This window comes from Oryx dammah, unplaced genomic scaffold (assembly GCF_014754425.2).
Source record: "Oryx dammah isolate SB20612 unplaced genomic scaffold, SCBI_Odam_1.1 HiC_scaffold_23, whole genome shotgun sequence".
In the NCBI taxonomy this organism is placed as follows: Eukaryota; Metazoa; Chordata; class Mammalia; order Artiodactyla; family Bovidae; genus Oryx; species Oryx dammah.
Window position 1 is genome coordinate 73,025,316 of NW_024070207.1, and position 13,540 is coordinate 73,038,855.

The 13,540-nt window shown below is 42.8% G+C and overlaps 1 protein-coding gene across 1 annotated transcript; it reads right to left on the reverse strand.

Moving 5' to 3' along the window:
• Positions 1–7,157: 7,157 nt before the first annotated feature.
• On the reverse strand, positions 7,158–13,317 carry AWAT1 (acyl-CoA wax alcohol acyltransferase 1). Its single transcript, XM_040265750.1, has 7 exons — positions 13,126–13,317; positions 12,134–12,241; positions 11,775–11,845; positions 10,704–10,908; positions 9,850–10,021; positions 7,539–7,738; positions 7,158–7,312 (listed from the first exon to the last, which is right to left on the reverse strand). Exons 1-7 carry the CDS (start codon positions 13,199–13,201, stop codon positions 7,158–7,160), a joined length of 987 nt encoding a protein of 328 aa, XP_040121684.1. The 5' UTR covers positions 13,202–13,317.
• Between the last annotated feature and the right edge of the window lie 223 nt (positions 13,318–13,540).

Below are 13,540 nucleotides of genomic sequence, written 5' to 3' on the forward strand. Positions count from 1 at the left end.
AAATCTCATTACTTTCCAATGAAAAAAAGCCACTTCTTCTCCTAATAAAATGTTAAATATTTTCCTGCAAATCTTTCCCTTTTCAGATACAGTGTATCAGAACTGCATTTGGCTGCATGTAACAAAAACTCTTTGCTTTGATCGCTGAGGAAGGCTTTCTTATCTCTTCTTGCTATTCTTTGGAATGCTGCATTCAGATGCTTATATCTTTCCTTTTCTCCTTTGCTTTTCGCTTTTCTTCTTTTCACAGCTATTTGTAAGGCCTCCCCAGACAGCTATTTTGCTTTTTTGCATTTTTTTTCCATGGGGATGGTCTCAATCCCTGTCTCCTGTACAATGTCACGAACCTCTGTCCATAGTTCATCAGGCACTCTATCAGATCTAGTCCCTTAAATCTATTTCTGACTTCCACTGTATAATTATGAGGGATTTGATTTAGGTCATACCTGAATGGTCTAGTGGTTTTCCCTACTTTCTTCAATTTCAGTCTGAATTTGGCAACAAGGAGTTCATGATCTGAGCCACAGTCAGCTCCCGGTCTTGTTTTTGGTGACTGTATAGAGCTTCTCCATCTTTGGCTGCAAAGAATATAATCAATCTGATTTCGGTGTTGACCATCTGGTGTTGACCATCTGGTGTTGTCCATGTGTAGAGTCTTCTCTTGTGTTGTTGGAAGAAGGTGTTTGCTATGACCAGTGTGTTCTCTTGGCAAAACTCTATTAGCCTTTGCCCTGCTTCATTCCGTATTCCAAGGCAAAATTTGCCTGTTACTCCAGGTGTCTCTTGACTTCCTACTTTTGCATTCCAGTCCCCTGTAATGAAAAGGACATCTTTTTGGGATGTTAGTTCTAGAAGGTCTTGTAGGTCTTCATAGAACCATTCAACTTCAGCTTCTTCAGTGTTACTGGTTGGGGCATAGACTTGGATTACTGTGATATTCAATGGTTTGCCTTGGAAACGAACAGAGATCATTCTGTCATTTTTGAGATTGCATCCAAGTACTGCATTTCGGACTCTTTTGTTGACCATGATGGCTACTCCATTTCTTCTAAGGGATTCCTGCCCACAGTAGTAGATATAATGGTCATCTGAGTTAAATTCACCCATTCCAGTCCATTTTAGTTTGCTGATTCCTAGAGTGTTGACATTCATGCTTGCCATCTCCTGTTGAACCACTTCCAATTTGCCTTGATTCATGGACCTAACATTCCAGGTTCCTATGCAATATTGCTCTTTACAGCATCGGACCTTGCTTCTATCACCAGTCACATCCACAACTGGGTACAGTTAGAACTGGACATGGAACAACAGACTGGTTCCAAATAGGAAAAAGAGTATGTCAAGGCTGTATATTGTCACTCTGCTTATTTAACTTATATGCAGAGTACATCATGAGAAACGCTGAGCTGGAAGAAGCACAAGCTGGAATCAAGATTGCTGGGAGAAAGATCAATAACCTCAGATATACAGATGACACCACCCTTATGGCAAAAAGGGAAGAGGAACTAAAAAGCCTCTTGATGAAAGTGAAAGAGGAGAGTGAAAAAGTTGGCTTAAAGCTCAACATTCAGAAAACGAAGATCCTGGCATCTGGTCCCATCACTTCATGGGAAATAGATGGGGAAACAGTGGAAACAGTGTCAGACTTTATTTTTCTGGGCTCCAAAATCACTGCAGATGGTGACTGCAGCCATGAAATTAAGAGACGCTTACTCCTTGAAAGGAAAGTTCTGACCAACCTAGACAGCATATTCAAAAGCAAAGACATTACTTTGCCAACAAATATCTGTCTAGTCAAGGCTATGGTTTTTCCAGTAGTCATGTATGGATGTGAGAGTTGGACTGTGAAGAAAGCTGAGTGCCGAAGAATTGATGCTTTTGAACTGTGGTGTTGGAGAAGACTCTTGAGAGTCCCTTGGACTGCAAGGAGATCCAACCAGTCCATTCTGAAGGAGATCAGCCCTGGGATTTCTTTGGAAGGAATGATGCTAAACCTGAAAATCCAGTACTTTGGCCACCTCATGAGAAGAGTTGACTCATTGGAAAAAACTCTGATGCTGGGAAGGATTAGGGGCAGGAGGAGAAGGGGACGACAGAAGATGAAGTGGCTGGATGGCATCACCAACTCAATGGATGTGAGTTTGAGTGAACTCTGGGAGTTGGTGATGGACAGGGAGGCCTGGCGTGCTACAATTCATGGGGTCACAAAGAGTCGAACACGACTAAGCGACTGAACTGAGCTGAACAGAAACTCTACAGTGGTAGCTCAATAAAATAGGTGTTTTTTTTTTTTAACCAAAAAAATCCATGGTAGGCAGTCCAAGGGTGGGTGCATCTGCTCAAGGTGATCAACATAGCTTCCCACTTCACCCTCTTTATAATGTGTGTTTTTCATCCTTATGGTTGTAAAAATGGCTGCTCAACTTCCATGCACCTTATTTGTGTTCTATGCAGGAAGAAAGGTATAAGAGCATAAGGCAGAAGTCTAAAGGATCTGGTAAACTAAACTGTTTTTCTTTATTAGAAAAGAAATAGCCCTTCTAGAACCCCACCCAGTTGACTTCTGCTTAAATTTCATTGACCAGGGGTAGGTCATGTGAGCACTTTGAACTATGTGTATGGGAAGTTGGATTTATTGCTGCCCCAAACAAGGTTGGAATTTTCCATGTGAGAAAAACTGGGGACAATGAGTATTGGGTAGGATATGAACAGGGTCTGTTACATACTGCTTAGTTGATTTCTGATTTAAAAACTGACTTTCCCACACTGACCTTTTATAACACATTAAACTCCTTTCTGAAAGAACTGAGTTACAAAAGCAAGATTAACAGTATAAAATGTTTTGTCATATTTATTATGAACTTAAGCAACTTTTTGGAAAATTAAGAACCTAATGAATCTGAAACTCAACAATTTAAATTCCTCCAGTTGCCTTGTACTCATTGTATACATTCTGTTGTAAGTGTGTGAGAATACTTGCTATATAAGAAGTCAACATTAATAACTACAAACTTCATTTGAATATTCATCCAGCTTAAGGACAGAATAAGTGTCTGATTATTTACTCCCACTGCTTAACAGATAATGGATGATCAATAAATATTGCTGAATGATGTGAATGAATGAGTGAATGTCTGAGATATCCAGGAAGACGTATCAGGGTTATCAAGGAAGATCCAGCCTCAGAGTAGGCAAGGACTAACCTACCAGGTGAAAAGATAGCAGATAAATAGAACAGTCAGTAATTGATTCAAAAGCAATTTGTTATGGATTCTTAGAGAAAGTGAAAGCTTTTCCTCTAATAAGAGAAATAAGACAAGGATCCTCACTCTCACCAGTTTTCTCAAATATAGTATTAGAAGTCTTTGTCAAAGCAATTAGACTAGATAAAAGAAATAAAAGGATGCAATAGAAAAAAAGTAAAACTGTCACTATTTGCAGATGATGATGCTATGTATAGAAAATGCTAAAGACTTCATTAAAAAAACTGTTAGAATTAATAAATAAATTCAGTAAAGTTGCAGGACAGAAAATCAGCACACAGAAATCTGTTGCATTTCTATATACTAATAATAAATTATCAGAAAGAGAATTTAAGGGAAAAAATCCCATTTGCAGTTGCAGCAAGAAGAATAAATTACTTAGGAATAATTTTAACTGGATCTGCATATCAAAAAATACAAGATATTAAAGAAGACACAAATAAATGTAAAGTTATTCCATACTCATGGATTGGAAAACATTAAATTGTTAAAATTTCCTTTCTATCCAAAGCAGTATACAGATTAATGCAATCCTTAACAAAATTCCAATGGCATTTTTTCCCACAGAAATAGAATGAACAATCCCAAGATTTCTATGGAAACATTAAAAACTTGAATAACCAAAGCAACCTTGAGAAAGAAGAACAAAACTGGAGTCATCATGCTCCCTGATTTCAAACTATATGTAGAGCTATAATAAGACATATCATATTAGCATAAAAACAGATGCACAGATCAATGGAACAGCATAGAGAGCCCAGAAATAACCTGCATATATATGATCAATTAATTTATGACAAAGGAGTCAAGCATATACAGTGGGGAAAGGAGAGTTTCTTCAATAAATGGTGTTGGGATAATTGAACAGCCACATGCAAAAGAATGAAACTGTACCACTGTTTTACACCCTACACAAAAACTAACTCAAAATGGATTAAAGATTTGAGCATAAGACCTAAACTGTGAAACTCCTAAAAGAAAATATATGTGGTAACCTCTTTGTCACAGGTCTTGGTGATGATTATTTTGAATTTGACATCAAAAGCAAAGACAAAAGCAAAAATAAACATGTAGGATCACATCAAACTAAAAATGTTCTGCATAGCAAAGAAAGCCATCAACAAAAGAAAAAGACAACCTACTGAATGGGAGAAAATATTTGCAAATCATATATCTGATAGAGGGCTAATATCTAAAATATATAAAGAACTCATATGACTCAATAGCAAAAAACCAAACAAACCAATTAAAAAATGGGCAGAAGATATGAATATTTTCCCAAAGAAGACACTGAATGGTCAACAAGTACATGAAAAGATGCTCTGTATCAATAATCATCAGAAATGCAAATAAAAACCACAGTGACATACCACCTCACACCCGTTAGAATGGGTGTTATCAAAACGACTAGAAATGACAAGTGTTGGTGAGGTTGTAGAGAAAAGAGAGCCCTTGGTGGGAATGTAAATTGGTGTAGCCACTATGGAAAGTAGTATGGAGAGTTCTCAAAAAAATTAAAATAAAACTGCCATATTACCCAGCAATTCCGCTTCTGAGGAAACAAAAAACACTAATTCAAAAAGATGTATGCCACTTCATGCTCACAGTAGCATTATTTTAAATAGCCAAAATTTGGGAACAACTTAAGTGTTCATCGATGGATGATTGGATGAGAAAATTGTGAAATACACACAAACAATGGAAGATTACTCAGCCATAAAAAAAGAATGAAATCTTGCCATTTGTGACAACATGGAAAGACCTTGAGGGCATTATGCTTAGTAAAATAAGTGAGACAGGAAAAGACAAATACTAGTGATATTTCTTATATGTGGAATCTATAAATGCATACATACACCCAAACTCATAGATACAGAGAACAGATTGGTGGTGGCCAGAGGTGGGATCAGGGTAGATGGGAGAAATGGGTGAATTGTTTTTGTTTTGTTTTTTAGTTTAAATAAACTGAATTTTTAAAACAGCATTTTTGAATTCAAATATATGAGTGTTATGCATGTACATGAAAAGAAAGTGTATAACTTGTTTTGCTCATTAATACAGCTTAAGGCTGTATACTGAGAATTTTAAGAGTATATAAAAACACAGATATCTATTCCTTCACAAGGAAACCAACAAAAGACAGATTTAAAAATATAGCAAAGGCTGAAAAGTTAAAAGACCATTTAGAGGGACTTTCCTGGGGGTCCAGTGATTAAAATTTCACCTTCCAATGCAGGGGGTGTGGGTTAAATCCCTGGTCAAGGATCTAAGATCCCATATGCCTTGAGGCCAAAAAACATAAAACAGAAGCATTATTGTAACAAACTCAATAAAGAGTTTTTTTAAAAGACCATTTAGAAACTCTTACAACTCAATAGGAGTAAAAAACAAATAATCTGATATTAAAATTGGAAGAGGATTTGAATAGATGTTTTTCCAGAAAAGACATCCAAATGGCCAACAGTACATAAGAATATGCTCTACATCACTAACCATCAGGGAAATACAAATCCAAACCAAAATGAGATATCATCTTACCCTTGTCAGGATGATTATTATCAAAAAGACAAGAGATAACAAGTGTTGGTGAGAATGTAGAGAAAAGGGAACCCTTGTGCACTGTTGATGGAAATGATGTAAATTGGTACAGCCAGTGGAAAACAGTATGGACATTCTTCAAAAAAAATTAAAAATATAACCCCAATATGATCCAGCAATTGTATGTTTGGCTATATATCTGAAGGAAATGAAAACACTATCTCAAAGAGAGATCTGCATCATCATGTTCTTTGCAGTATTATTACCCACAATGGTCAAGACATGAGAACAATCTAACTATCCATCATCAGATGAATAGATAAAGATGTGATGCACACATACACAGACAATAAAATATTCAGCCATAAAAAAAGAGGAAATGGTTGCAAATACCTTGGGATTACGGTGTCAGAGGACATCATAACCTATGTGAAATGCCTCTGCCAATTAAAATGTAATCCTGAGTAAAATACCTTCAATCTACCTACCTGAAAGGTGTGCTTGTTAGCTCAGTGGTATGGACATAAGGAAAGGGCATATTTGGAGACAGATGATTACCACACAAAAGCTTGTATGTGAATGTTTATACCAGCATTATTCATAATAGCCCCAAATTGGAAATAACCCAAAGTCCATCAGTTGGTGAAATGAAATATTTATTCAATCATAAAAAGAATGAAGTACTGATACATGCTACAACATGGATGAACCTTGAAAACATCATGCTAAGAGAAAGAAGCCAGTCACAAAAGATTACATATTCTATGATTCCGTCTGTATAAAAAGTCCAGAATTGGCAAATCCCTAGAGACAGAAAGTAGATTAGTGGTTGGCAGGGGCTGGGGATAAGAGAATGGGAAGTGACTGCTAATGTGTACTGGGTTTCTTTTGGGGGGTTGCAGAAATATGTTCTAAAATGAGATAGTGATAGTAGTTGCACAATTTTGAGTATACTAAATACAACTGAATTTTACACTTTAAATGGGTTAAATTGATGGTATGTAAATATATCTTAATTTAAAAATGCATTAGCACAATAACAACAACCTTAGTGGTGGTTACTCAGGCTGCCTGGCTAACATTTGAGTCCTTCAGTCCCTGGCAGTTTGGGCTCAGAGAGGAAATCTGGTAGGGGACGGGACAGGGGGCAGGGCAGGGGGCAGGCCTAAAGGAGTGACTCAGTGAAGCAGTTCACGGAGGAAGAGTGCAAAGGCTCTGTAGCAAGGAAGGAATTCCTAGTGCCCTCCCCTACCACACACAGCCCTTTGGCTTCTCCCTCCCCCCGCCCCCCTTTTGGTTGGCAGCTAATGAATCTCTTCTCCCAGGCTTGTGCTATTGGGCACACTGCTCCTTCAGTCACAGGAAAAGCAGCTTTTGGGTCTCTGGGCAGCCGTACTGGGTCTTGTGCTGATCAAACAGTTTGGTCAGGGCCTTCATATAGAGGGCGTGGTATTTGTCCACCATCTCCTGGCTTGGTTTTTCGATTTTGGGCAGAGGCAGAGGCTCCCCCACTGCCAAGAGAGATGGGAAAAGAGAAGGGTCAAGTGTTAGAATCTTTTCTTTCTTCAACTTCCTTCTCCTTCCCTGGGCCCAATCCTTTCACATCCCAAGTAAGCTCCCGACTTCTCCCCCTAGGCTGTCCTCTTCTTTGGTGGTGGGGGGTGCGGAGATTGGGAAGGCCTGAGGTTGAGGTTGAGGAAAAGCTGAGCTGGCCTAGAGGCTGAGAGCAGGACTCACCCACAGTGACGATAGGCAGCGGATACGGCAGGAGCCCAGTGGAGCCTTGGCGGAAGCCTCGTCCATAGAAGATGCAAAAATAGAAACCAAGTATCTGGCGGAAGTAGCTCTGGAACTTGTACATACAGCTGTCCTTATGGAACAGCACCTGATCATACACCTCAGTTTCTCCAAAAGTGTAGGTGGGGACCAGATGAGCCCTGTAGGAAAACCCTGATTTATTTCCCAAACACAGCCCAGGGTGGAGAAACCCCCAGGAGGAACTTTTATTCCTGGCCAGGCTCCCATCTATTATAAGATCCCTGTGGTGTAAAACATTTCTTCTTGCACCGAATATGGCTCCTGTAGTTAGTATCTCTTTTTCCTGAATTTTTCAAGGCCAATGAGAATACTCTCTCTGGGCCAGGATCACAAGGACAAGATATGGGGGCAGAAATCCACAGGAACCCACAGTGCATAAAGAAAAAGCTTCCAGGAGGTGTTCTGAAGGAGAACATCTATTTCTACTAGTAGGAAGCAGAGTAAAAGACGATGGTTTGGCACAGATGTGTATGTATATGTATGAGGTGCCTCTCGCCTGCAGGGACTGTGCATAAGGTGCTCTGTCCTAGGTCTTGAGACTAGAGCAGAGTACAGTTGTTTTTCTCTCATAGGGCCATGGGGATCCACCCTGACAGAGCCCTACGGAGAAAAGCAGGCTCCTCATGTCTTCCTGTGAGAGTAAGAACAGTCTCTCTTACGCAAATCTTTGTGAATTACTACCAGCGATCTCTTAGTATTTTGGCATATGTTACCTTTTTTGGTTCCTCACAGCAGAGACAGTGGAAAAACACGCCGAGGGGTTATTTTCTTTTTTCTACAGCTCCAGAAGCCCAGGTTCGGGGGGGGGGGTAGGTCACATAGGTATTCAGTGAGTGGCAGGAGCTGGACTAGAACCTAGGTCTCTTTCCTCCCAGCTCAGAGCTCTCTCCACCACATTATGCTCCAAACTGACAAACAGGCTGCTCAGACAAGGTCCTTAGAAGAAGTACTTCCCCTCTTCTATGAAGCTGTTATAGGACAGTTGTCCCTGTGTCCAGTGAACTGGCATGCTGACATGATGGAGCCCCCACAGCTCTAGCTTTGGAGTCCTACTTTTTGCGTGCATACTAAGTCACTTCAGTTGTGTCCAACTCTGTGTGACCTATGGACTGTAGACCACCAGGCTCCTCTGTCCAAAGGATTTTACTGGTGAGAATACTGGAGTGGGTTGTCATTTCCTTCTCCAGGGGATCTTTCTGACCCAGGGATTGAACCCAGGTCTCTTATGTCTCCTGCATTAGCAGGCAGGTTCTTTACCACTAGCTCCACCTGGGAAGTCCCTCCCGCTCTTTACTTCCTCTCTTTATCCTTGATGCAGGAGACTCAGGTTTGATCCCTGGGTCAGGAAGATCCCCTGAAGGAGAGCATGGCAATCCACTCCAGTATTCTTGCCTGGAGAATCCCATGGACAGAGGAGCCTGGCAGGCTACAGTCCATAAAGGTCCCAAAGAGTTGGTCACTAACTGAAGTGGGGCTTCCCTGGTGGCTCAGCAGTAAATAAACTGCCTGCAATAGAGAAGACAATGGTTCAGTCTCTGGGTCAGGAAGACCTCCTGGAGAAGGGAATGGCAACTTACTCCAGTATTCTCACCTGTAAAATCCCATAGACAGAGGAGCCTGGCGGGCCCCAGTCCATAGGGTCGCAAAGAGTGAGACATGACTAGAGAAACTTAGCATGCACAGCAGAGTGGCTAATGTTTATCTCTTACTGTGTGCCAGGCACATGGTAGGTGTTTTATGTGAATAAACTCATTTAAACCCCACAATAATCCTATGAAACAGGTAAAATTGTTAGTAGCCACATGATGAAGAGGAAAGCAGCAAGGCTCAGAATGGCTTAATAACCTGTCCCAGAATTCACAGTAAGCCATGGGGCCAGAGTTTGAAATTAGAGCCCCTGACTCCAGACCCTACATGCATACTCACCATAATGTACTGCTTCTTGCACTTACAACGTTGCTAGAGATGATGTGGGCATCATCTATGTCTTAGGTAAGCCCTAGCCAAGCCCCCTGATAATGAATCTGGATCTCTGGTTGGCTTTCTGGGAACTGCTCCAGCTAGCTCCAGAGGAGTGGATAACCTAAGTCTCTTTGAAATTCTACAGTCGTCTCTTCCACTCACTAGTAAGTTTTATGAGGGTAAGACTCATGTCTGATTCATCTTGGCATCGCCTACCAGGTCATGCTGCTCAGAGGCCACCCACCTGTGCCCAGGGAGGGACACCTACCCGTGCTGGAGTGCCATGCGCACAAAGCCCTTGCGCTTCTGGAGGATGAGCCTGGTGGTGTTGGGCACACTCTGCAGGGCCTCTCCCACTCCTCCAACTACAATGCCCACAAGGTTGCCAGTGTCATGGCTCAGCAGGTAGTCAATAGCTGGCTGACTCACGGAGCACACACCTGAGGAGAGCCAAGGAGCAGAGAGAGGAGCAAAAGGATCAAGAGAGGGGAGAATGGCTGAAGGGGAATACCCTCTGCTTGACTCACTGGCTTGTGTGCCCTCCTTTCCCATGGGGCCCAGAAGGAGAATCAGTGAATGGAACAAAGGGTGTGGAGAAGAGAGGGCTAAGACAAGCAAATGCAGCACATCTTACTTTGAGGCAATATTTCCAGTTCACAGGAGGCACTGGGTCAAAACTATAGTAGGAAGGTTTTCAGTGGGAAAAAACCAGAAAGACTTTCTAAATCCCCAACTGTAATTCTACCTTTTTCTTTTCCTGGATTGTCACTAATAGCAACAGCTATTATTTATGGAGCACATACTCTTTGGCAGGTGTTATCTTGGGTGTTTTAGTTGTATTGTCTCATTTAATCATCACGCCACCTCTGAGGTTAGACTATTATCATCAGCACCACTTTACAAATGAGGAAACTGAGACCAGTGGAGCTTCAGTAGCTTGCCAAAACCACACAGTAAGTGGCACAGCCAGGATTCGACCCCAGGCAGTTTGCTCTACAACATATGCTTTTTAACTACTGTGCTATGATGGCAGGAGGCTGAGAAGGAGGGGTGGGGCTTAAAAAGGTGTATTTCCAAGTGGGGAGATGAGCCAGAAACTCTAGTAAGTATGGTCAGAAGCACCTTTGGCCATGAGGTAGTCCCTAATAAATGGGATCTTGAAGAACCAGGACAGTGTGGCCAGATGGGGAGTGATGCCTGGAAAGATCTTCGAGAAGCCTGTGGCCTCAGTGCAGAAGTTACAGAAGGCGCCAAAGGTCAAGAGGCCGTGGGGGTGAACTCCCATGAGATAGTTGTGCTCAGGTGATAGATCTTTAGTCTTCACGATCTGCAGCCACAGAGAGAAATGTCAAAGGTGATGAAATGAGATCACATGAGAAAGCAAGGGTGAAGATGCCTTAGAGGGTTCAGGGAGCTCTCTAAAGCAGAACTTTTCAACAGGCCAGGAGTGGCGTTGAGGGGGTCAAGATATCTGACTCCTCGCCCTCTGGGAGACCAGTAGGATCGGGGGCACCTACAACTGCTGGGCTCCTTGCCTGTGGCTGGAAAGCAGTCTCCGCCGTTTAGGCATGGGATCATTTTCTGTGAATGCTGTCATACGAAAAAGGTTGGCAAAAATCTTGACAGTATCTCTTATCTACTCCAAAGAGTGCACAGAGGAGCAGCATAGTAGTACATTTCTACAACCTCTTCCTGGTATTTTCTCCCCCATCTCCCTACCAGGGCTAGTTTACTGAGCTTTGAAAACCAGCTTAGATATCACTTTGTTTATGAAGCCTTTCCTTACACCTCATCTGAACTACTTATGTACCTTGTACCAAACCATGAATATGTACTCATCTGTCCTCCCCATTGGACGTGAACTTTTTTAATGGCTGAGGACTGCATCCTACTCACTTCTCTTTACCCCAAACTATGTGGTATAGAGTAGGTTTTCAATCAGTGTTTGTTAAACTGATCTGAACTGTACTTGTGTTTCTGCCTGCATCATCTGGTAGGTCATGCCTACCAGGACATCCAAAGTATATTAGCAGTGTAGCAAATGCCCTGTAGCAATGTTGGACCCTGAAGTCTGTCTAGCGTGCACTGAGACTTCTCTGAGATGCTCACTTTCCTTATGGACAGCCCTAGTCATTTAGCATCAATGCCTAGTATTTGGGGAACTGTGAGGGATGCTGGGGAAGAGACACTTACGGAAATGGGAAAATAGTCCCTGATGTGGGTCCAGGCACACCAGTTCCTTACCCAGGCCGATCGCCTGCCACCTGAGATAGAAATGTCAGTAGGGGATGTGTCTGTGTGTGCCATGCCCAGCCCTCTCACTCACCCAGCACTTCCAGAGCAGCCTGGAAGGATTATGGCTCTGCTAAGGAAGTGGAAAAGGTAGAGACCCCAGGATGGTCCTGGCTGGCCCAGCCCCTCTCTGAGAAGAGCCAGCTCCTGGCTCCGAGAACTTGTATGAGAGTCCTGTGGCATGGTAAGTGGAACTCCTTGGTTACAGGTTGAGATGGAACATTCTTAAATCCTGTTATTTCTAGGTCCATGAGTCTTACCTTGCTCTGGGGTCTTCCAGTCCAGGAGAAACCAGGCAAAGTAAAGGGCTGGTAGTGGCCACCAGGATGTAAACAGTAGGTAAATGGCCAATGGCTGCAAGATCCAAACTGATGAGGGAGCAGATCAGACCAAATTTGTGCTGCCAGCAGAACTTGACCAGGCCCAGCCCTATTAAGAGCCCTCCAAACTCTCCAAGCCCCTGGTCCTGGCCTTCTGCCCAATCCAGCTCCTGCCTGTCCATCAGCCACATCCACCTGTCCTTCAAACTTTCCCTCTTTCATCTACCATACACACCAGCCCTATTTCTTTGTTTACCTCTCATCTCTGTCCCCCTGCCTGCTCACTGTCCCCCTACACCTGCTCCCTGCCTGCTACCAGCTTTTCACCCACTGCTTCCATTAATACACAGTCTTTCCCCTCGTCTCTTATTTCCCTCCCTATTCCTCACCCTTGAATGCTTGTTAAACCACTAGCTCACCCTCCCTTGCCCGTATAGTGTCGATATCTCTCCATACTCCTTGCATACAGCATCTGCAGCCCTCTATTCTTGCCCGTTCACCATTCCTTCCATTATCTCTGTCTCCCCTTCCACTCCAACCATGCTACTAACACTCCCCTCCCAGAATGGAATATCCAATGGTTCAAACACAGGTTATACTTCTCTGTCTTTAATGCTAATGCTTCTGCTCCACTCCCCATGCTACCTTGAGATTACAGATGTATCATTTTATTCCATGGGCCTATTTTTCCTCTCCAGATAGTGAGGGTTAGGGAGGGGCTGAAATTAGCTAGATCTGCTCAGAAGTATCATGACTCTCTTCTACCTCCCCCGACCTGTCTTTACTGCCTGCAAGATTCTATCTTTTCCTTCTCAGGGTACTTAGGGAGCTTGACCAGAGATGAGACTTCCCATGAGCATAAAAATTGCCCCAGACCTGGTCCTGGCCTCTGATTATGGCTTCTTACCATGCTCTCTTGGATCAGTACTCACATATGCCAAGGTAGCTCAGGGGCCAGTGCAGAAGTAGCAGACTCTGGAAGTGCTTAGGCTGCTTGAAACAAGGCATTGTGCCTAGGAGCCTGAAGGAGATGAAGATCCCAGAACGGTGTTCCAACCCAAGGTGCCACTAGCCTCTGGAAGCTCACTCAGTAGCAAACACATATGATTAGGAGGATTTTCGCCTGCCCTATCCGTTCTTTGTCCTGCCCCACACCTACCACCCACTGAAGGGAGCAGGCCTTGGAGTATAAGGACAGTCTTAACAGATGTGAGCCCTGGGCCTTTCCCATTTGCCCTTTGATTCTTTTTCCTGGGATTATTAGGACATCAGGATGGAGAAAAGGTGAGAAGGGCTGTTATCCAGTCCTAGTGACCCAGAGGTCCAGAGAAGGGAAACATCCCTTAC

Coding starts and splice junctions, on each gene's coding strand:
- AWAT1 (XM_040265750.1), bottom strand. CDS start 13,201: ATGCCTTGTTTCAAGCAGCCTAAGCACTTCCAGAGTCTGCTACTTCTG. Junction 7,739..9,849: donor CGCATGGCACTCCAGCACGG/GTAGGTGTCCCT, acceptor GTTTTCCTACAG/GGCTCATCTGGTCCCCACCT. Junction 7,313..7,538: donor GCTGCCTATCGTCACTGTGG/GTGAGTCCTGCT, acceptor CTCTCTTGGCAG/TGGGGGAGCCTCTGCCTCTG.